This window comes from Rhinolophus sinicus, chromosome 14, assembly GCF_057876585.1.
Source record: "Rhinolophus sinicus isolate RSI-liver-muscle chromosome 14, RSI-T2T, whole genome shotgun sequence".
Taxonomy (NCBI): Eukaryota; Metazoa; Chordata; class Mammalia; order Chiroptera; family Rhinolophidae; genus Rhinolophus; species Rhinolophus sinicus.
Window position 1 is genome coordinate 36,970,812 of NC_142514.1, and position 21,608 is coordinate 36,992,419.

The 21,608-nt window shown below is 40.6% G+C and overlaps 2 protein-coding genes across 2 annotated transcripts; both read right to left on the bottom strand.

Annotated features, from left to right (window-relative positions):
- Positions 1–446: 446 nt before the first annotated feature.
- TXNDC12 (thioredoxin domain containing 12) lies at positions 447–21,605 on the bottom strand. The gene is made up of 7 exons (XM_019742844.3): positions 21,379–21,605; positions 12,304–12,364; positions 6,611–6,663; positions 5,775–5,848; positions 4,091–4,160; positions 3,303–3,386; positions 447–1,295 (listed from the first exon to the last, which is right to left on the bottom strand). The coding sequence occupies exons 1-7, from the start codon at positions 21,473–21,475 to the stop codon at positions 1,216–1,218; spliced, it is 519 nt and encodes a 172-aa protein (XP_019598403.1). The 5' UTR covers positions 21,476–21,605; the 3' UTR covers positions 447–1,215.
- On the bottom strand, positions 9,008–10,761 carry KTI12 (KTI12 chromatin associated homolog). The gene has a single exon (XM_019742843.3). It carries the CDS (start codon positions 10,625–10,627, stop codon positions 9,566–9,568), a length of 1,062 nt encoding a protein of 353 aa, XP_019598402.3. The 5' UTR covers positions 10,628–10,761; the 3' UTR covers positions 9,008–9,565.
- Positions 21,606–21,608: the final 3 nt, after the last annotated feature.

A 21,608-nucleotide genomic window follows, 5' to 3' on the forward strand; every position in this document is an offset into this window, starting at 1 on the left:
GATTATAATGTACCTTTTTCACAGGGCAGTTAGGATGAAGGCAAGTGAAATGGAATGACACACATAAAGCACTTAGAAGAGTGCCTGGCACATACTGAGGTCCATATGTTTCCTAATATTACCTCGAAGATGACAGGAAAGGCTTTAAGCAGGGGGGTGACACTGTCACATTTGCGTTTTGGAAAGAGGATGGATTGTAGGAGAGAATACTGGTCGCAGACAAGTTAAGAGGCTGTCACAGTAGTCTAGGAAATAGCAAAAGCCTGCTCTGCACTAAAACAGTGAAAGTGAGGACGGAGGGGATTCAGCTATTTAAAAAGTAGAAAAGATAAGCTCTGACCCATTTGAATGTGGAAGGTGGAGTCCTAGATGAAGCCCTCAGTCCGTTTTCTTCCTGACCTGCCCCTCCTTCCATTCTTCAATAACAAAAAGATCATCACAGCACATTTCCTTTTAAAATTTTATTAAAGTTTAATAGAGCAATTAATATTTTATGTTTGTTAACCCCAGTACAAAAATACAGTTGACAACTTGACAAAAATGGCTCCGCCTAGGACTTGAAGGTTTGAGTTTCTCCAGCAGTAACAGGGAAAGCATGCTTCCAGCTGGGGCTGAGTCCAAGCACACAGCCATTCCTGCAAACACATGCCTGCAAACAGGGAAGCCCAAGCAGGAGAAGAGGAAGAAAGTTGCAGGGATTCATGGAAGAAACCCAAGATTACTCGCAGGAGAGGAAAAAAAAAGAAGAAACAGGCTGGTCTCCTTGGTGAGGATAGAATTACTGATATACATTAAGGATTTATTGTTTTAAATAAGTGATTTCTGCAATTGTAACATTGTAGAAAAGATGCTCCTGGTCTCCTTTCACCAGCAAGGCTAGTAAAGTGGGAGGAAATGGAAAGATTCAAATACTTAAGTGTGAGGAGTAAACCTTGAAATGGCTCAAGTATTGTGTCAAAAAGTACCATTCTCTACATTCAGTGACAGACATTTAGGTGAGAAGGGACAAGAGAAGGAAGTCCGCCACACTTTGCTTGATCTACAAACATGGAGTCCAGATTCTGTTAGCAGAACTCTTCCAAAGGCGAGTTCCTTCCCATGGAGGCAGGAGTAAGGGTTCCTGGTTGGTTGAATTGTTCTGAGTGATTTCTCAATATTCCCTCCCTGCTGCTTTCCTCCCAGAACACGAACTTTGAGGAAAGGGAGACATTCCTGTTACAACTCATCTTCAAGATGTTTCTGTTTGTAGGCATCACCCGTCAGCCTTTCCTGAGCTTCCTTCATCCCCTGGACAACTGTGAAATAAAGGTTGGGGGGGAAAGCAGATCTTTAATATTTGACATTTGACAACCAATATAGATTTTTATGTTTTAGGAGACATAGGAGAGGAGCATGGGATCTGGACTCAAGATCTAGTTCTGGATTTTAGCCCTGAAAAGTCATTTTACCTCTTTGTATTTGTTTCCTTGTCTATAAAATGAGATAATGCTACTTACTTCACAAAGATTATTGTAAAAATTAAATGACAATGGATATTAAAAGTGCTGTGTAAACCAGGAAGTGCTACAAAAATGTTAGCAGTTACTTTGCTTAACCTCCAGGATTAGAGATGGACCTGTCATAGACTACCTGTTCACTTAAAGACTTAAGGGAATAGAAAACACCTTCCCACCATGGAAGAAGCCAAGTTCTCAGGCAAAAGAGACACCTGGAAGGAAGGACCCAGGTAGATGAGAAATGGGACTTCCTGTCTATCTCAGGGCAGCCCTCTTGTGCATTTAGACTTCAAAGAGGGCAGCTATTTGGGTACAGGCTCCCTATACAATGGCAGGCCAGGAGTTAGGTTGAGCCAGAGGCTGTGACTCTCAGAAAGTAAGCCTATAACCTCATAAAAGCCAGGTGGTAGCATGTTATTTCCTTTCTGTCTTGCCCATCCTTTAGTCAAACCAGGTCTGTATGTTCCAGTTTCGTGAGTTGAGGCATGAGGGACTCAGGCAAAGGTCTTGTGTCCACATTTGGACTAATGTGTTGAAGGATGATGCCAGCATGAAGATGGTGGTGGTAACGTGGACAAAATTCTAAAGCGACGGTAAACCTCAGGGTCAAGAGTTGGGGACCTAAAGTCCAGCTGTCCTTCTCCATGTGGAAAATTTCCCTCTAATACCAAACTCCAGTAATCTGCATGTGGTAAGAAGACGGGAAGGAGAGGATAACCTTTCCAGATCTCCTTCCTCTCCCTATTCTGAGAAATAAGATTCTCAAGGACTCAACACATAAAGTCATCAACAATCTGGCAGCATGGCAACGGGGGACACACAGCAAACAACCCCCTTTTATAGATGGCAGGGGGAATTTCCAAAGGAAAACAGTGACAGTACATGGCATCAATTCCAACCCCTGCCTCTGGAATGACTGTGCTTAAGAATGAGAGAATAAAAGAGCGTGACTGATTTCATCATTTCCGCCTTCCTTCACCTGTTTGTGCTGATGCTGTCCCCTCTGCCTGGAACGCCCATTGCACTCTTCTGCCGGCTAGTCTCATTCTTCAGGACTCAACCAATCATCACCTCCTCTAGCGAGGCTTCCGGACTCGCCATGTTGGGCTACAATGTCCCCACACACACGCCCAAACCCCTGCCCCGCATCCACCCTTGCTTCTGTAGCTTGAAATTCCTCCTCATATCTGTCCATAGAGACAAATTCTTATCCTTCTAGGTCCAGTTAAAGTTTACTATCTATGAAACCTTTTAGACTTGATCAGCTAATAGTCAGCATGCCTCTCCTTTGAATTCTTAAAAGAGTAGCATTAGTGCAGTGGAAAAAAAACTAAGTTCTGGACTGAAATCCCAACTCTGTGACTACGGGCAAGTACTATCTCTGGGCGCCTCAGTTCTTCAGTTTCCCGTGGGTCAGTTAGCTCCCAACTGGATTGCAAGCAGCTAGGGAAGGGGCTCAGTCTTTTCTTTCTCCTATGTGCTACACAGGATGTGGCCAAAAGCTAGTTATACAGGAGATGCTCAGCTTACAGGTGAAGTGAGTTTCCCATCATTGACCTTGTAGGACCATGTTTCCCTGGAAATAAGACCGGGTCTTACATTAATTTTTGCTCCACAAGATGCATTAGGGCTTATGTTCAGGAACTGTCATCCTGAAAAATCATGCTAGGGCTTATTTTCCAGTTAGGTCTTATTTTCATAGAAACACGGTATAAGACCCGGTCTTACTTTTGGGGAAACACGGTACGTAGTTCATCGTAGCTAAATTTAGCAGCATACCTCCCTCCTCTCTCAACAGAACCATACCTTGTTCAGCACTGATATAGAAATACTTGTAGCTGGGGTTTCCATTCTCATTGATAATTTCAGGATGCACCTTGCCACTGGGATCTGTTGAAGACAAAATGGCACAGGGGTTGCAATAATTACAACAGAGAGGTACTTCAGACACTATACAGTACACTAGGCCTTCTGGGAAATGAAGGCTGCACATCTCTGCAGCCCATTATCTCACCACCCACGCCCTTGTTTTATGCTGCAGTCATACACTCAACTCCTTGCCGCTCCCTGAACACAACCGCCACCCTCCCCCTATGCCCTGGCATAGACTGTTCCTTCTTCCTGACATGTTCCTTTTCTGTTTGATGGTGATGGGATCCTGTATTTTTATTTGCACCCCCCACAAAATTTAGCAGAATGTTGAGTAAAGATTAGGTGGCCATGAAATATCTTTTATACAATTGCAGGAAGCCATTTGTCTGGTTATAGTATTGCATTGCCTCAGCTGCACTATGGTGTGGCTTCTCTCTGTCCCTGCAGTGCGTTACTTATGGCTGATGCACAGAGGATTGCTGAGTGAATAAATGGATTATCAACCCTGTCACCGCTCACAGAAGCAGTTAGTTAACGGGGAAAGCTTTCCTTCAGACTTGAAGTTCTGGCATTCAGAATTGTCCCCCACTCTCTCTTGAAATTGGTTTTTGTCTGCTTTTGTTTTTAGCCATCCCAGTAGTTTCACTAGGTCGACTCAGTGCCCGACTCTTTTCTCTCTCCTTCCACATCATGGATCGCCAGATGTAGATCTTTCACCTTACCCAGGAAAAGGATTCGTGGAATATAACCCCCATCAGGGCTGAATGCTTCATCCTTGGGTTCCTCTTCATCCTATTAAGGGTAAACGTCAGTCAGATCATGTCCCCTCTCTCCTCAAAACCTTTCAGTGGCTTCCTCTTTTACTGAGGGTAAAACCCCAAGTCCTTGCAGCGGCCTAAAGGGCCCTACATGATCTGCCACCTAGGCACCTCTCTAACTTCATGTCTTACCCCTTGTTCAGGCTATTTCAACCACACTAGCCTGTTGGCGTTGCTGTCATTAAACAGCAACAGCAGACTGGCCTGTTCCTAACTCAGACTTTTGTACTTTTTGACCCTCTGCCTAGAACATTTCCCCCATTATCCACACGGCTCACTCACTATTCTGCTTCAAATTTTTGCTCAACATCACCTTCTTTTCTAACTATCTTTGCAAACTATCACCTCCACCCTTCATTTTTCGCCATAGCATTTATTACCACTGATATATTTTATTTAATTGTCTGTCTCCATATTCAAGTCCCCATATGTATTTCAACGAGGGCAGGAGATTTTGTCTATTTTATTCTTTGCCGATTCCCAATACCTCCATCACTGACTTGCACACAGTATTTCTTGAATGCATGAATTAATGAGAATGATGTTTTAACTACTATTGTGGAGTTATACTCTTTCCAGGAGATATGACCACACAATTAGTTTTCTAAGAAATTCTCCGAAGTTGGAGAATGCTCACTGAAGACATTTGTTTCCTTTAAGAGGTGATTCTAACTTACCATAGAAAGTGGTGAGTTCATATGCATAGGAATCAATAGCAATTTTGCCATTTATGGTGCAATCCCCATTTCAGAAGTTAAATGGGCATTTCTTTATTTAATATAATTTTGCCTTGAGTGAGGTATATCAGCATTCAGCTATCTCCCAGCTAATATAAACAATCCCTTAGCTGCCTCAACATTAACTTTTAATGTGTTCTGAAAATTTCCAGTACTATGTTTAAGTAAACATTATTTTACAGAAATTTAGGGGAGGAGTATCATCATAGAGCATCCAAGCATCCCACATTTGAAGAGTGTGGCCTAAAAGGCAGCCCAGCTAGGCCATAGTACCTATTCTTAATCCCTTATTGGGCTCTACGATCTTGACTAAATCACTTATTCCTTCAGGCCTAAGATATTCTTTCTGTCAAATGGGAATAGCACCAATGGCCTAAAAATCCCTTTTAACTCTAAGATCTGATATTCTAATTTGAGATTCCAAGACCTCTGGTCTATGTGAAACACAAAGGATATCTAATGAAGAAACAGGAAGGTTATACATATAAGCCCAGCACAGAGTAGATTTTCAACTTAATCACATTTTGCAGGGAGTTGTGGGTTGCATGTGTGACTATACCTTTAGTTCAGCTATACAAAGATATAAAAAACATATCATAATCATAGACAAAGAATGATAGGACCTTAAAATTTAGCCACCTTATCCAATCCCTCCTATCCTAGCTCCTCCCACAAGTGGAGGCTGGATGGCTTTCTACCTTATCTGATGCAAGCCTTAGTATTAAAGGTCAAGAGAAAAACAGAAATACAGCCAGCTCTGCTGAATAAGATTTTATACCATTAATGATGGTAATTCTAAAAGAGTAAAGACTTAAAATCATAGCAGAAAGGTGAAACTCTGGAAGTCTTACCTCAAGATTTACCATAACAAAATTATGGGAAAGTTCTGAAATTTCTGTAGATTCTGCAAATTTGGGCTTTAAAGCTAGGGAAAAAAAAAGATTTTGGAATAGAAGAAACATCATTATTATATCGAAGCCCTAATTTGCTGAGTTGATTCACAGAACCCTGTTTTTCTTTCTTAATCTTTAGAACCAGAAATCAGGACACCTGAATTCTGGTCCTACTTTTGCCACTTACTTGCATAGTTACGTGACCTTAAGTGACTAACTTCTTTTCTCTGAAGCTCTTACCTCATTTATAAAATATGGATAATGGTATACAAATGAAAAAAAATATTACTACTTGTTTTTATTGAAGAAGTAATAGATAATATAGTAACAATACAACTGATGTATATATGTTATTACATCAATTATTTCCAACTAGGATTTTATTAAGTGTAATATACAAATTAAAGTAAAAAATCTGACTGGAAAGTGGCAGGCTGGTATAGCAGAAAGAATACATGCTACAAAGCAAGATAACCTTGGGTTCTAATTTCATTCTCACCTCCTCCAGGAAGACTTCTCTAACTACTTGTTATGTCTCTCTCTGTCACCTTCAGCTTCCTCTAACATTTCTATCCACATGACTATTGTAACACTTAATCCCATACTCTACTTAATCGCCTCACCCTCCAACCCCTTGAAAATAAAACTGAAAATTTCTGGGGGCAGGGAATCTATGTCGTATACTTCTTCGGTATTCCTTAAAGCAATCAGCAGTGCTGGGCCAAAGTCACTGCTCATATTTTTTAAATGTTATTATTTGAGAACACATCTGAGGTTTGATCATTTGCACTTACCTTTGCAAGCTCCACACCAGGACTTATGAATTATCACCATCAGGGGCAATCCACTTAAAAACAAAACAAAACAATATAATCTAGTAAATTCCACTCGAAATCTATCCTTATAGAATGACCAACTTATGAAGACAAATGTACAAAGACGTTCATGTAGTACCATTTCAAGTGGGAAAATTTTAAGACAACCTATTCAATAACAGATTATTATAACAAAATTATTGGAAAGTTCTGATAGTCCTGTAAATTTTGCAAATTTGGGCTTTAATGCTAGGGAGAAAAGGCTGTAGAAGAAAACATCAAATTAGAGTATTTCTAAATGTTATGATCATATAACCAATGAAAATGTTAATAAAAATTTTCATTGGTATAAATTAAAAACTTTAATATAAAAGTATTATCTGTAGTTTGGTTTCAATTATACAAATATGTATAAATAAAAGAGCCCAAAGGAAATGTACCAAAACATAATAGCAGTTATCACTGGGTAATGGGATTGTGGATTTTACTATACTTTTTCTGTATTTCCAATTTTTCAATGATTAAATGTAATTTTTATAATCAGGGAGGAAAAAGCTTTTTCTTTTTTTTAAATAATGAGAAATATAATCCACCTGAACCAGTCTTAGCCAGATGCTCTTTAAGCTCTCAAGGCTCAAATGCCAACTTGTAGGAGGGTCCTAGGTAAGCAGCCATCATCTGACTCCCGTATCACCATACCATCATAACTCTGTATAACACTGCATTTACTACACTGATCTAGATCTATTACCCATCTCCTCCCACCAGACTTGGAGCTTCCTAAGGAACTCTTAGCTGTCTCTATATCCCCTACATCCAGCACATACAATAATATTGATTGCAAACACTTATATAACAATTACTATGTACTAGGCACTATTCTAAATATACATAAACTAATTAATTTAGTAAGTGTCAGATGAAGTATTCAGCTATCTCATCACAGGCTTACTACAAATTGGGGATGGACTTCGGCCTCTAATACTTGTAAAAGCTTACAAACCAAATGAACAAGGCAAGCTTAGGTGAGAAGTGGGATCTAGGTAGGTAACTATACTAATACCCAAAATGTGCTAAACATTTATTATACAACATTGTGCTATGTGCTTTATATGCATCATTTCATTTAAATCCTCACAACAATCCTCAAAGTAGATATTATTAACAGTCTCCTAATAGAAATGAGAAAACTGAGACTCCCAAGAGTTTAAATATTTGGCCACATAAAATCTAGGTTCTGCCACTTACTAATTCATAAGTCTGACTCCAGAACTACTGTTCTGAATATCATCTACTTCAGTTTAGAATGGCAATCCAGAATTCATGGGTTTATATACCAAACTCAAACAACAATCAACTTCGAATCAGAGAATGAAGGTTGGAAAAGGACTTCAAGAGATTTCCTAGTCCAAATCTCTATTTCACGCAGGAATCCTCTCTCATATATCAGAAACAAAAAGTGGTCGACTACCTGATGAGCAAGAAATACATCACCAACCAAGGCAGCCCATCCTTTTAGCAGCTGCATACATTCTGAGTTTAGAATGTCTTACTCCTTTCTTCCAAGCAAATTCCTACTCAGCCTCCTAGATCAGAGGTCAGCAAATTACACTGGCAGGCCTAACCCAGCCAGCCCACTGCCTACTTCTGTAGGGCTGTGAAATAATTTTTTTTTTTTTTTTACATTTTTAAATGGTTGAAAAACAAGTCTAAAAATAGTGCCTTGTGATATGTTAAAATTAAATATAATTCCCATTTCAAGTGTCCATAGTTCTATAAAAACATTTACCCATTTTTATACTTACTATGGCTGCTTTTGTACTACAAAGGCAAAGCTGATAAGTTACAACAGAAACCCTATAGTCCACAAAGCCTAAAATATTTGGCCCTTTACTGACCTTTGCTCTAGAGTGACAGTTCACATATTAATTCCTCGGTGAAGCCTTTGCAAAACCACTATCTCTCAACAGCTAGTTAGTCCTTTTGTCCTCTGGGCTCCCAAAGCATTCTGTCATTATTTTCTAACTACCAGCTCCTTACATCCTGTAATTGTCTGTTTACTTGTATTTCTCACTAAACTATTAACTTCTCAGGGGCAAAGACTATACCTAATTTATCTTTAAAAATCACAAGCACTGGTAGGTACCTACCATTTGTTTAATGAAATCAATGAAAAGAAGACAAGCTTAAAAATACCAGTTTCCTTGATATACAGAATGAAGCACAAGTTATAGACATCCAGTCTCTCACTAAGCACTACTGAAGTACCATTTCAAAGGCAAAACAGTAATATATGTGTATCTACACTGTTATAGTAAATACATTACATGAAGGACATTAAGTTACATTAAGTGAAAGAGATTCCAGACAACTCTCTTCTTCTGAAAGATCTAATAATTTTATTAGATAAAATAATCTAGTGATTATGTATTTCACTTCCACTAGAAGCAAAGCTTCCCAAGGACAGAAACCAGTGGATTTATCTGTGACCCCAGGCCCCAGGACAGAGACTAGCAAAAAGTTTAGGTACAGTACACAAAAAAACTATTTGTGGTATGTAAGAAGGCCAGTGCAGATACAGAACTGTGCCGTCTTCAACTTCTGTTCACAACTGTTTTAAACAATTCACTCATCCAGTCTGCTCTCCCACAGTTCAGATGGGGGGGGGGATCCATATTGTGTGATATCCCAAGTAAAATCCAATCTAAGCAAGCCCTGTCCACTTGAGCTCTGTCTTCTGGAGAAATTTCCCAAGACCCTTCAAACTCAAGGCCTGGCACAGAGGCATTCCGGAAAGTGTGAGTGAATCAGTCACAGTAACTCCAGTGCCACACATCAATATGCTCTGCAGATATTCATATTCATCGTCGCAGAGAAACACAATGCAGTGAAGGTTAGACAGGGAGCAATGGCTTTTCCCTCTACCGCCTCTGGTTAGTGCAAGCTCTGGCTCAGATACTGCAGAAACATATTGGCCAGCTGAGGCAGGTTCTCATTGTTGGGATGCATTTTGGTGTAGGAAATAAACTGGCGTCGGAGGCGACTCAGTTCTGCCATGGTCAAGGGCCTGGTAAACCGAAGGTGCTCCGTGATGCCAGGAAGCTTGAGCAGGTCTCCAGGGACTGCACTCTTCTGCGCTTCCATCAGTCCCGCCAACACTTGTCTAGTGACCTGATCTAACTGGTGCAGAAAGCTGCCAGAGGCAAGGGGCTGGGACTGTGTAGACTGATGGGGTGGAGGAGCCCGGTTCTCAAACAGGGCAGCCCGGATCTCTGCCAGAGGCAATGGCTCCTCTAAGCCCACCAAGGTGAACAGGGGCCGGTCCCAGCGGTTCCGAGAGTCGGGAGCCTCGAAGCGCAGCGTTAGTGCCTCCAGAAGTTCGTTAGGGTAAAAAGCACTGGACACATGATTTGCAGATTTCTCGAATTCCGGAGTCACCAGAGCTGGAAGATCTGGAGCCTCGGTTTCCTCCCGCTCCAGTTCCTTAGGTACATCCGCCTGGGCTCTCCCGTTGACTACAGAGTCCACTGCTTGCGGTCCCCTGAGGACACGGGTGCCTGCTGCCAGAGGTCTTCCTCCCTCCTCAGCGCGCGGCTGCCAACTCACACTGACATTTAGGTTTCGGTTGTCCTCCGTGTCCACCCGAGGTCCCCGGTTCAGACTGCCGGGCCGTACGCAGTAGACCAGGCAGAGAGGGGTGCGTGCCGCCCGCGCCAGGCAGTAGAGCTCGTAGCGGAAGCCCTTGATGTAGTTGAGCGAGTCGAGGATGACCACATCTTGACGACTAAGGCGCCGCTCCACCGCGGCTCGCAGGGCTCCACGCAACGCCTTCTCACGGGCCGAATCACCGTACACTGTCGCGTCCTCCGCGCCCAGCACGGCCGCGTCGTCCACTACGTACACGGCGCGTCCTTCGGCCGCCAGCGCCACGCGGAGCTCCTCCGCGCGTCGGCTCTTGCCGCTGTACGGCAGCCCGCAAAACACCACAAGCGGCATCTTTCCAGGGAGCGCCCATGTGCAACCGCGCGCGTAAACTTCCGGGTTGCCGGCGTCTCCGACGCAAGCGGAAATGCAAACAGCACTTCCGGCCTCCTTTGACTCTGAAAGGACCTCTTGTTGCTATGGAAAACGGAGTTCTATGCTAGTAACTATGCTCTCTCAGAAAGAAGATGGAGGCTAGAATGGCATCGGTCATTCATGTCAAATGTTATAGGCCTCCGGATAATGCGATCTCCCTGCGGCCAAAGACTTTGTCCATCCATTTATAATGAGGCCTTAATGAACATTAAATACTGCAAACAATCAACTATATTAAGCATATAGAAGACAATTCACAAATGCTACTTCCCCTTCATTCCTCACAGGCAATGACACTTAATATCTGTTTATTCAACAACCATTTCAATCATTCAACATCTCCATGTTTGGGGATTCAGAGATGACAAACAGTTCCCCCAAAGGAGATCAAGGGTCTGAATGGGAAGAGTTAGGCCCCTACAAGTAGAATAGCATGTACTACAATGGGTAGATGTACGTTGGGTTGTAAAAGCACAGAAGAGAAAAAACTGCCCAGAAAAATCTCTGAAGACTTTATCTAGGAATAGTCATTTGATACAAAACTTGAAAAATAGGAATTTTTCTCCTGGGTAAGGTTACCAGATAAAATAGTTAAATTTGAATTTCAGATAAACAACAAAAAAATATGTTTTTTAATATAAGTATGTTTCAAATACTGCATGGGCATATTTAAAATTGTTTATTGTTTACCTGACATTCAAATTTAACTGGGCATCCTTTATTTTTATTTGCTAAATCTGGCAACCCTATTCCTGCAGGTGTGAGATTCAGCCATGAAGCTGTGGGATCTGTTCTAGCATAAGCAAGCACTACAGTTTTGTAGGTGCAGAAGTGTGAGTGTTTCTGTGCAAATGTATGTATGTGTAATATAAAGTAGGTACATATATATTAGGTCTTTGTATCTCTCCAGTATAGTATAGTACAGAACATTCAAGTCTTGGCTCTGCCACTTCCAAGATGTGTACACTATTGTCAAGTTATTTACCCATTCCGTATCTCAATTTCCTCTCCTGTAAAATAATAACAGTTCTTATTTCACATGCTGAACCAACCTCATAGGTTGTAAGGATTAAATAAATTAATGCATGTAAAGCACTGAGCTCAGTGTTTAGCCTTTCACCCTCTGTTCTGCCTTTTCCTCTTCCTTTGTACCAGTTGTCTGTGCACAGACTAAACCCAATTGGAACCTGACACTATTTAACTTCAGACAATTAGGCAGTATGGCTTACTGGTTGAGTGTGGGCTCTACAGCCAGAGTGCTTACATCTGAATCTTGGCTTCACTACTTATTAGCTGTGTGATCTTGAGCAAGTTACTTAACTGCTCTGTGCCTTAGTTTTCTCATCTCTAAAATGAAGGTAACAACAGTACCACCTCAAAAGAGGTATTTTAAAAATTAAATAAGCTAATTCACATAATTCAATGTCTTGTGCATAGAAAGCACTTACTAAATGTTACATAGTATTATTGTTGTGTTATCAGGCAACTACTCAGTTCTTACTCTGCCTTGGCATGACCTTCACCTGAAATTAATGCTAAGTTGATGTTTGGAAAGTGTTTTACTACCATCAATAACCTAAAACCATATCTTATACCTGGCAGCTGCTTCTCTCTTCCCATCTTCTAGTGTCCTCCAATGAATGTGATCTCCAAAACCTGGAAGGAAAGAGCTTTATAAACATTCACATATGAACAAAGGGCAAAAACCCAAGAAAGAAGTGTGGCATGTTCACCCATAAAAAAGGCTTTCCTCTATGAAGAGCATGGTTTCAAGTCCCAGCTCCACCACTTTCTGGGTGTATGGGACCATGGATAGTCCCAGACATCAAGCCTCACTTTTCAGACCTGTAAGATGGAGATAACACTGCCTATTCATAGTTTTAAGGATACTAAATTAAATAATGGCTATAAAATGCTTTGTAAACACAGAGTATGCAAATAATACTATAAGAGTGAATGAGAATTTTCCACAGAGTAAACATAAAGCAGGTCATAACAAATCATACTAGTTGGAGACAATACAGCAATATAGTTTTAGAGTCAGAAAGACATGGGTGTGTGTGACTCCACTTCCTATGAAATGTGTATATTTTGTAACTGAAGTCCCAATTTCTTCAACAAAATTAAGATAATAATACCTACCTCTAAGTGTTGGTGCAAGGATTAAATGAGATAATGTATTTAAAACTATTCTTATTATTCCCCGCACTTCCCCAGACTGATGTTTTAAAATCACATCCCTGCTGGGTAAAAATCTTCCAGAGGCTTATCAATGCCCTAAAAAGAAAGGTCAAATTCTTAAAGCAGGACTTACAAAGATTTTCAAAATATGGTACCTACCCACCTCTCCAGGCTCACTTTCCACACTTTTCCTAAAATCATTTCAAAGAAATGATATATTTCTTACAAAAGATCAATAATTTGACTGACAGGAACAAACTAGAAATCAGAAGACAGCAGAATATCATCTTTAAAATGCTGAAAAAAATCTCTAAACTGAGAATTATGTGCCTAGCAAAATTATCTTTTAAGAGCAAGGGGAAAAATTATCTTTTTTCTCACAATCAGGTATTCATCATTTATTATTTCAACAAATAAATTTTAATTGAGCAGCATTATGTAGTGGTTAAGAACATGGACTCTGGATCTAGACTCCTTGAGCTTGAATCCTAGTTCTGCGACTTACTAGCTATGTGACTTTGAGCAAGTTACTTAACCACAGTTTACTCAGCTGTAAATGAGGATAACAATAGCAGCTACCTCATAGAGTTGCTATGAGGAATAAATGAATACATTAAAGAGCTTAGAACAGTATCTGGGACTGGAGAATTGCTAGAAATATTTGCTATTAATTTAATAGGCCAGGCACTACTCTAAGTACTTTATAAATATTGATCCTCATAACATCCTTAGAGGTAGGTACTCTTATTCACCTCATTTTACAGATGAGGACTCTGAGGCACAAAGTTTAAGTAACTTGACCAAGTTCACATAGCTAGTGAGTATCAGAGCTCAGATCTGAACCTAGACAGGCAGAGTCCAGACTCCTTGCTTTCAAACACCACACCACCACACAATGTCATCATTCAAAGTAGAAGGGGTTAAGGACAAAGAGCCAAGGGAGGGAACAAACAATGCAGGGTCTGGTAGGCCACTGTGAGGACTCTGGCTTTTATTGTAAGCTCTTAGAAGATTTTTAAGCAGAGTAGTAACGTGATTTGTGTTTTAACAGGATTGTTCTGGTTTCTGTACTGAAAATAGACTATAGGGAGTGTTATGGGTTGAATTCTCTCTCCCCAAAAAAGATTTATTGGAGTCTTGATTCCCAGGACCTCAGATTGTGACCTTATTTAGTTACAGGGTCTTTTCAGAGGCAAGGAAGTCATCAGGGTGGGCCCTAATCCAATATGACTGGTCTCCATATAAAAAGGGGAAATGTGGGCACAGATATGCACACACAGGGAGAACACAGCCATCAACAAGGAGAGTGGTCTGGCACAGAGCCCTCCCTCAGCCTTCAAAAGGAACCAATCCTGCCAATACCTTGATTTTGGACTTCTAGCCTCCAAAATTGTGCGACAATAAACTTATGTTTAAGCCACTCAGTTTGTGGTACTTTGCAGCCCTAGTAAACTTATACAGGTGAGAAAAGCAAAAGCAAAAGAGACTAGAAAGTGGTTACTGCCATCACCCAAGCAAGGAATGATGGTGGTTTAGACAAACTGTGGTGGTAGAGGAAGTAAAATACTTTCAAATTCTGGATATATTTTGAAGGCAAAGTCAAAAGGATTTTGCATGGATATGAGGTAAGAAAAGTTAAGGATGACTCTAAGGGTTTTGGCCTGGGCAACTGGAAGAATGGAGTTGCCATTAACAGAGATGGGAAAGGGAGCAGGTAGAGTGAGTTTTGGAAAGGAACATTAAGAGTTTGGATTTGGATACATGTTCATGTTGAGATGCTTACTAGACATCCAAGTAGAGATGCTGAATAAGCAACTGAATAGCTGAGCCTGGAATTCAAAGGAGAGTTATCAGCATGTGGATGTTATTTAAAGCCTGGGACTGAATAAGATCACCAAGGCAGTGAGTATAGAAGGAAAGGGAGCCCTGTAGCTCTCCCAGGTAAGGGTTGATCAAGAAAACCAGCTAAGGCCATGAGAAATAACTGCCAGGAAAGAAGCAGCACATAGAGTCCTAGAATTCAAGTGTATCCAAAATGCTTCAAGAAGGATGGATAATCAACTGACTCCAATATTCCTGTTAAATCAGAAATGACCGCTGCATTTAGCAACTGGAGAATAATGCTGACCTTGACAAGAACAGTTTCAATAGAGGAGTGAAGATGAAAGCATTAGCGCAAGATGAAGATAGCCCAGGGGAAGAAGAAGGGAACTAGTACATAGGGGTACAACTCTTTCAAAAAATTTTGCTGAACAAAGGGAAATTGCTACAGCAAAGGGAGCTGTAAGTTGAGGAAGGGTTTTAATTCAATATGGAGGAAACTATACTATGTTGAAAGCTAATAAAAAATGATATAATAATGGTAGAAAAACTGATGATACATGATGAGAAGGGAGAATAAAAAATATCTTCAGTGGGTGAAAGGAGATGGGATTTAGTACTTAAGTAGAGGGATTAGAATCGCTAGGAGCACAGATAGGTTATCCCACAAAGACAGGAAAGGAAGAATAGATGGTGCCAGAAGGTGGGTAAGTGTAGTGGAGACAGCTTTTGAAAGCCCTCTTCTGATTCTTTCTGTCTTCTTTTAAATAGAAAGCATGGTCACCAGCTGAGAGCAAGGATTGTAGAGGAAGTACTGAAGGTTTGAAGAGATAAGAGGAAACATCAAATAGTCCCCTAGGAAAGAAGAACCTGAGAAACTAAAAGGATAAATAAAGGGCACATTTCAGGAAGGAAGCAATTCCAGAAGACAGGCTTGATACAAGAAATAGTGAGCAAACACACTGGTAAACATGTAGATAAATCTAATATTATCTGTATGAAAATTTTTAATGCTCAATTTATAGAGTTGAAAACAAGACAGAACTAAAGTTCTCGACAGTAACTGCTTAAAAGTAAGGAGGAAGTCACTGAAGTTAAAATGTTTTGGAGCCCTCTTACTATTGGGAGCTTAAGATATTAATGTTAGATTTTGTTAAGTAGGCAAGTAAAATTTCGAGAGTAACCACTGAAAGAAAAGAACTAGAGTGCCAACTTCCAAACTAATAAAGGAGATAAAACAAAAAAAGAACAAGCAAATACTACGCCTGAAACTAATGTAAAATAATATTGAAGAAAAAAAAGAACAAGCAAATACTCAACCCCCAAAGAAAAGGCACAGAAAGAGAGAGAGAGAGAGAAAAAAAGCATAGCAAAAAACAGTAGCAATGGAAACTGGATGAGAGAAATAAGACTAGCTCTGTCAATAACCACCACAAGCATAAGTGGACTAAATTTGCCAGTTAAGAGTTAAAAGACAGAAATGGTCAAATTTTGGTTAAAAAAACACACACAAAGAAACAAAACACGAACTATATGTCTACAAGAGTACCTAAAACAGAAGGACTTACAAAAGTTGAAGATAAAATGATTGAAAAATATATACCAAATGAAAGTCAGGGAAGCTAGATTAATAGCAGGTAAAATAAAATCTCTCCATAAACCTGGGCTACTCAGAAGCTAGCTGACAAACCACAGGAGGTTATTACTAAGAGAGACCCTCTTGACAGCATTAGTCAACAGAAATTTCTGCAATGACAGAAATGTTCTATAGCTGCACTGTTCCATACAGTAACCACAATCCCCAGGTGCCTCCTGAGCACTTGAAATGCAGCTAATGCAACTGAGGAGCTAAATTTTTAATTGTATTTCATTTTAATTAATTTAAAATTTAAGCATGACATGTGGCTAGTGCTACTGTATTGGACAGCACAAACTTAGAGATCAATCAGTCTCACGTTACAAAGGGCAGAGCCTAGAAAAGGGCAGAGCCTACCCAAGACCACAAAGGAAGCCACAACCAGAATTTAGGTCTCCTGATTCCTAATTAAATACTTTTCCAGTACCCCAACACTTCCCAAGCTTCCCCACTGCATTATTCCTAAGAGTAAGTCCAGAGGTATAATTTGGAACAATTCACTTATGAGTACAAAATTTCTTTGAAAACTTAAAAAGTACACTGGAATTCTTCATACCCAGTTTCCCCGAAAATAAGACCGAGCCGGACCATCAGCTCTAATGCGTCCTTTGGAGCAAAAATTAATGTAGGACCCCATATTATATTATATTATATTATATTATATTATATTATATTACATATATAAGACCCGGTATTATATTATATTATATTATATTATATTATATTATATTATATTATACTATATTAGGCCCAGTCTTATATTAATTTTTGTTCCAAAAGACGCATTAGAGCTGATGGTCCGGCTAGGTCTTAATTTTGGGGAAACAAGGTAATAGTAATAATCACCACCATTACTTTTTGAGTGCTTGCTTACTTTATGTGATAATTACAATAACATAAGGACAACAATAACAATATTAATAATGACTAACACTCACATGGCATTTAGTACATGTCAGGCACTGTTTTTACACGTATTAACTTATTTAATCCTCACAATAAACTTACGAAGTAGAAATGCTAATTATCGCCATTTTACAAATATGGAAGCTGAAGTTCAATAGCTTGCCCAAGGTTGCACTGCCAGGAAGTGGCAGACCTGGGATTAGAACCTAGGTGGTGGAGTTCCAGAATCTGTAGTTTAACGACTCACAACACTTTACTGCCTCCCTAGCAAAGACTGAAATGAATAAATGAATGAAGGAATGTGGCTTCACCAAAGCTGAAGGAAAACACTGACTTCAGATCTGGAAAACCTGAGTCCTTTTGTTTCCCTTCAAAAATAATTTGAAAAGGTAGAATGTTTATCTTTGTTACTAAAATCACCTACTTCGGGACACCACCCACACTCACACCCATGCCAATGTGGAACATCTGAAGAGGGTCCAATTTCCTAAAGTGTCACCTGCACAGCCGCTTAATTTATGCCAGTTATCTGCAAAGTGAGCTAAAGGCTCCCACGTCAGCAGCTCCCTCTCTAAAACATTCATTTAAAAAGGAAAAAAAAAAAAGAGAAAGTGACCATTTCTAAACACAGCATTTACATCAGAATTCCCAAGCTCTTCATCCTAAAATTGTTTCCACCAGTGTAAACAAAACAAAACATCAGGAAAGTACTATCCACCCCCCCTCCCAGCTGACGAAAGGAAAGGTCAAGTGTCAGAGCTAGCAGCCAAGCCTCTAAACCCAGGTAACACTGTACCTGAGAGGTAGAATAACATAGTGGCTAAATACAGTCTGTCTGCAGTCAAACAGACTTTGGTTGGAATTCTAGTTTAGCCACTCACTGTTTTCACAAAGGCAAAATATGCCTAAGAAAAATTTCTATTCCATAGGGTTGTTGTGAATGGGAACGGGACAGTGTGGAAGGCAAACATTCCATATGTATCAGTGCCAAATTTTTATTCCGGAGACTTGACAATCATCCATTTCTGTTTCAGGCAGAACACATGAATCGCCCCCACTGACAGCTTTCTTATTTCTCCTTTAAGTCTTCAAAGGAATTTCTGCACTCAGACGTGGGAGTGGTATACTGGTTAAGAGCACTGGCTCTGGGATTTGTAGCCCAGCTAGCCCACTTACTAGCTGTGTGACTCCTGTGCCCCATTCTAGGTTCTTATCTGTGAAATGGGAATGATAATATTAGCTATCTCAGAAGGTTATTATGAGAATTAAATCAGCCAACATGTGAAAAATGTACAGAACAGTGCTTGGCATATACCAAGTATATAATAAAAGTTAGTTATTACACTTCTCTCCATAGGTGATATATTCCAAATTTTTTAGCACATGGAGAATAACAAAATTATTTTAGAACCCCAGAATATTAGAGCTGGAAGGACTCTTTAGGAATCATTTCTAGTCCAACTCTCTCACATTTAATAAATGGTCCCCAGGGAAGACCACAACTATCTCTACGGTCTGACCAGGATTAAAACACAGGCCTTCTAATTCCCAACCAGTGCTCGCACCCCACCACAGTACTTCCTCTTCTTAATGAAAACAGTAGAATCATTCAGTCTCTCCGGTATGCAAACCATCTTCTGGAAAGAGCCAGAGCTACTTACACATCTGGGAAGAAATCTTACCCATCAAGATTTTCAGGAACCACTGCTTCGGGTAGCACTTTTTTGGGAGGTGGGGTGAGTGGTCTATAATCTATTTCCCAAGAATCCATACCCAAGAGATACAAAAAAATGGAAGTTTGAAATATTATTAACTCCTTTCAGGAACAATTAAATATTTTTGGGGAGGACATAATAATACACATTAACTAAATACTTTCCAAATTTGTAACACAATATTAAGTGCCTTTTTTTTCATTTAATCATCACAACACAGCCCCCCTGCCTCACGTTACCCTTCTCTGTGCTCCTAGTTACCTGGTGTTCCCCTGCTCACAGTACATATCAGTGTCATGCAATTGCCTGCTTACTTGACTTGAGTCTTCAGACTATAAACTGAAAAAAGACAGGGACCACAATGATCACGTATACCATTCTTTCAACAAACATTCCTAAGCATGAATAAGACAAAAATGGTCCTGGCTTCCTGGGGCAGACTACATTTTTCAAAGATAGTTGCAACAATACTTATTCCATATGCTCTTCTTACAATATGAACTCAACATGCCCCCATGCGGGAGGGGTCGAAGGGTGAATTCCCTCCCCCTTGAACATGCCCATACAGAGTATAGTGGAAGGGATGCCATGTGACTTGTAAAGCTAGATGATAAAAATGCTATGCATTTCCACCTTGTTCTTTTGACGCACTCACTCTTGGAATCTAGCTGTCATACTGTAAGGAAGCCCATACTAGTCTATGAAGAAAGACTACATGGAGAAGAAATCAGCTCGACTAGGCCCCAGACATCATGGAAGCAAGTAACATACCTTCCCTACTGTGCCTTGTTTGAATCCCTGACCTACAGAATCACGAGTATAATAAAATGATTTCTTTACACCACTAAGTTTTGGGGTGGTTTATTATGCAGTAATGGTAACTGGGATAACTACACAGAGCTTAATCTCTAACAAGGAATAAAGATACTGACTAGACGACTCCAAGGTAAGGAATTGCTTACATCTAACACAGTAACTGGAACAGACCGAGGTAATTATGCCCATTGTTACAGATGAGGGATTAAGCTTTGAGAAGTTAAGCAACTTGCCTCAGGCCTCTTAGCTGGTTCGTGGCAGAATAAATTAAAACTCAGATCTAAACTCACGCTCATAACACTATACTCTTCTGTCTCTCTTGGAACTTACAATTTTATGCTAAATATACAGTAATCTGTTTTAAAATGGAATTGTCAGTATTTAAAAATTCTGGCCCAGGAGAATTCACTGTGCAGTTTCATCACTGAGATGAAAACGCACATATCACCTTCTCAAAGAAGTGTTCCCTGAGCTTCCTAGCTCAAGTAATGCCAGCTTCCTCATCCTTTCCAGCCTTTCTACTCGATCTCAGTTTCATTTTCTTCCCCGCACATTGTATCTCTAGCTGAAATGTCATATTAATTTGTTCGTGTGTCTGTCTACTGTCTGTCTCTCATGAGAACAGGAGCCTTGTCTGTCCTGTGTACCTCTATATCCCCACTGCCCAAGGTAGTGCCTGGAATACGGTAGGTAGTAAGAAATTATTTACCGAATGAAGGAGTGACTGTATTCAGGTACACTGAAAGTCTACCCAATCTCATCACCCACCAATAAATGTACAAATAGAGAGGATAAGAGAAAACAGAATTTAAAACAGCAAGACTGCAGCACAGTCATTCCACACAGTAAGGTCTGTACAAAACAATGGAAGGGAAGGGGAATCCATGCAACTACTCATCCACTTAGAAAAGCATAAACAGTAAGTCTGAATGAAGAGGTGGGTGATGGAATGGAGTAGGGGGGTAACATCTCCTATTCTCTCCTATTTATAAGCACTGTCCCCTCAGGCCTCAAAAAAAATTCATCTTCTTCTTCAGACACACTGAGTGAACCACAGGAGGGACAATTGTTGGTGACCCCTCTTAACATGAGGCCTCCCCTCATCTACCCCTTCCTTAAGTACCAGTCATCTTTTCCTGGAAAGCAGGTGCTGTTCCCAGTAGGGCAAGGAGGCAGTAACCTAGCTCTCCAGGGAAGAGGTGAGGTGAAAGATCTTCAGACTCAGCAAGAATCTCTGCATATGAAAGTCCCCGAAGGACCTAGCAGGAAAAGTGACCTTCCTTGAGGACCCACCGAGGGCTAAGCACTATGCTGGGCTCTTAAATGTGCTTTTCCTAATTCAAGGGCCATTCCTTGGCCCAACCCAAGAATTTGGGGAGGCCTCAAGTACAACTTCCCCATCACAACATTCCCCAGACCCGCGACTCCCTAACCCAAGAAATCTTCAAACTCCAGGAGCGGTTGGAGAGGGTTAAAAAGAATCTGGCGCGGCTTAAGAGACAGAACGGCAGGGGACTCTTGTTAAAGACTAGAAGAGAGTTATACTGGGCTGGGACCCAGGATGAGTAAAGATTAAGATAAGAACGCGGTCTGACCCTTTCCAAGCCCAGTATGTCCATCAGAAGAGGTGACCAGGAGCAGGAAACTGAAGCCCAGCAAACAGGTGGCCCCGAGACGAGACCGCGGCTCCATGGTAGTAAACGCGAGAGGCCACCGGGCTGATCAGATGCAGGGCCGGAGTCCTAGCAGAAGGTCCGCGCTATACCCCTAGTGCGGCTCAACCCAACCCCTCGCGTTCCCAGATTTTTTTTTTTCTAACCCTGAA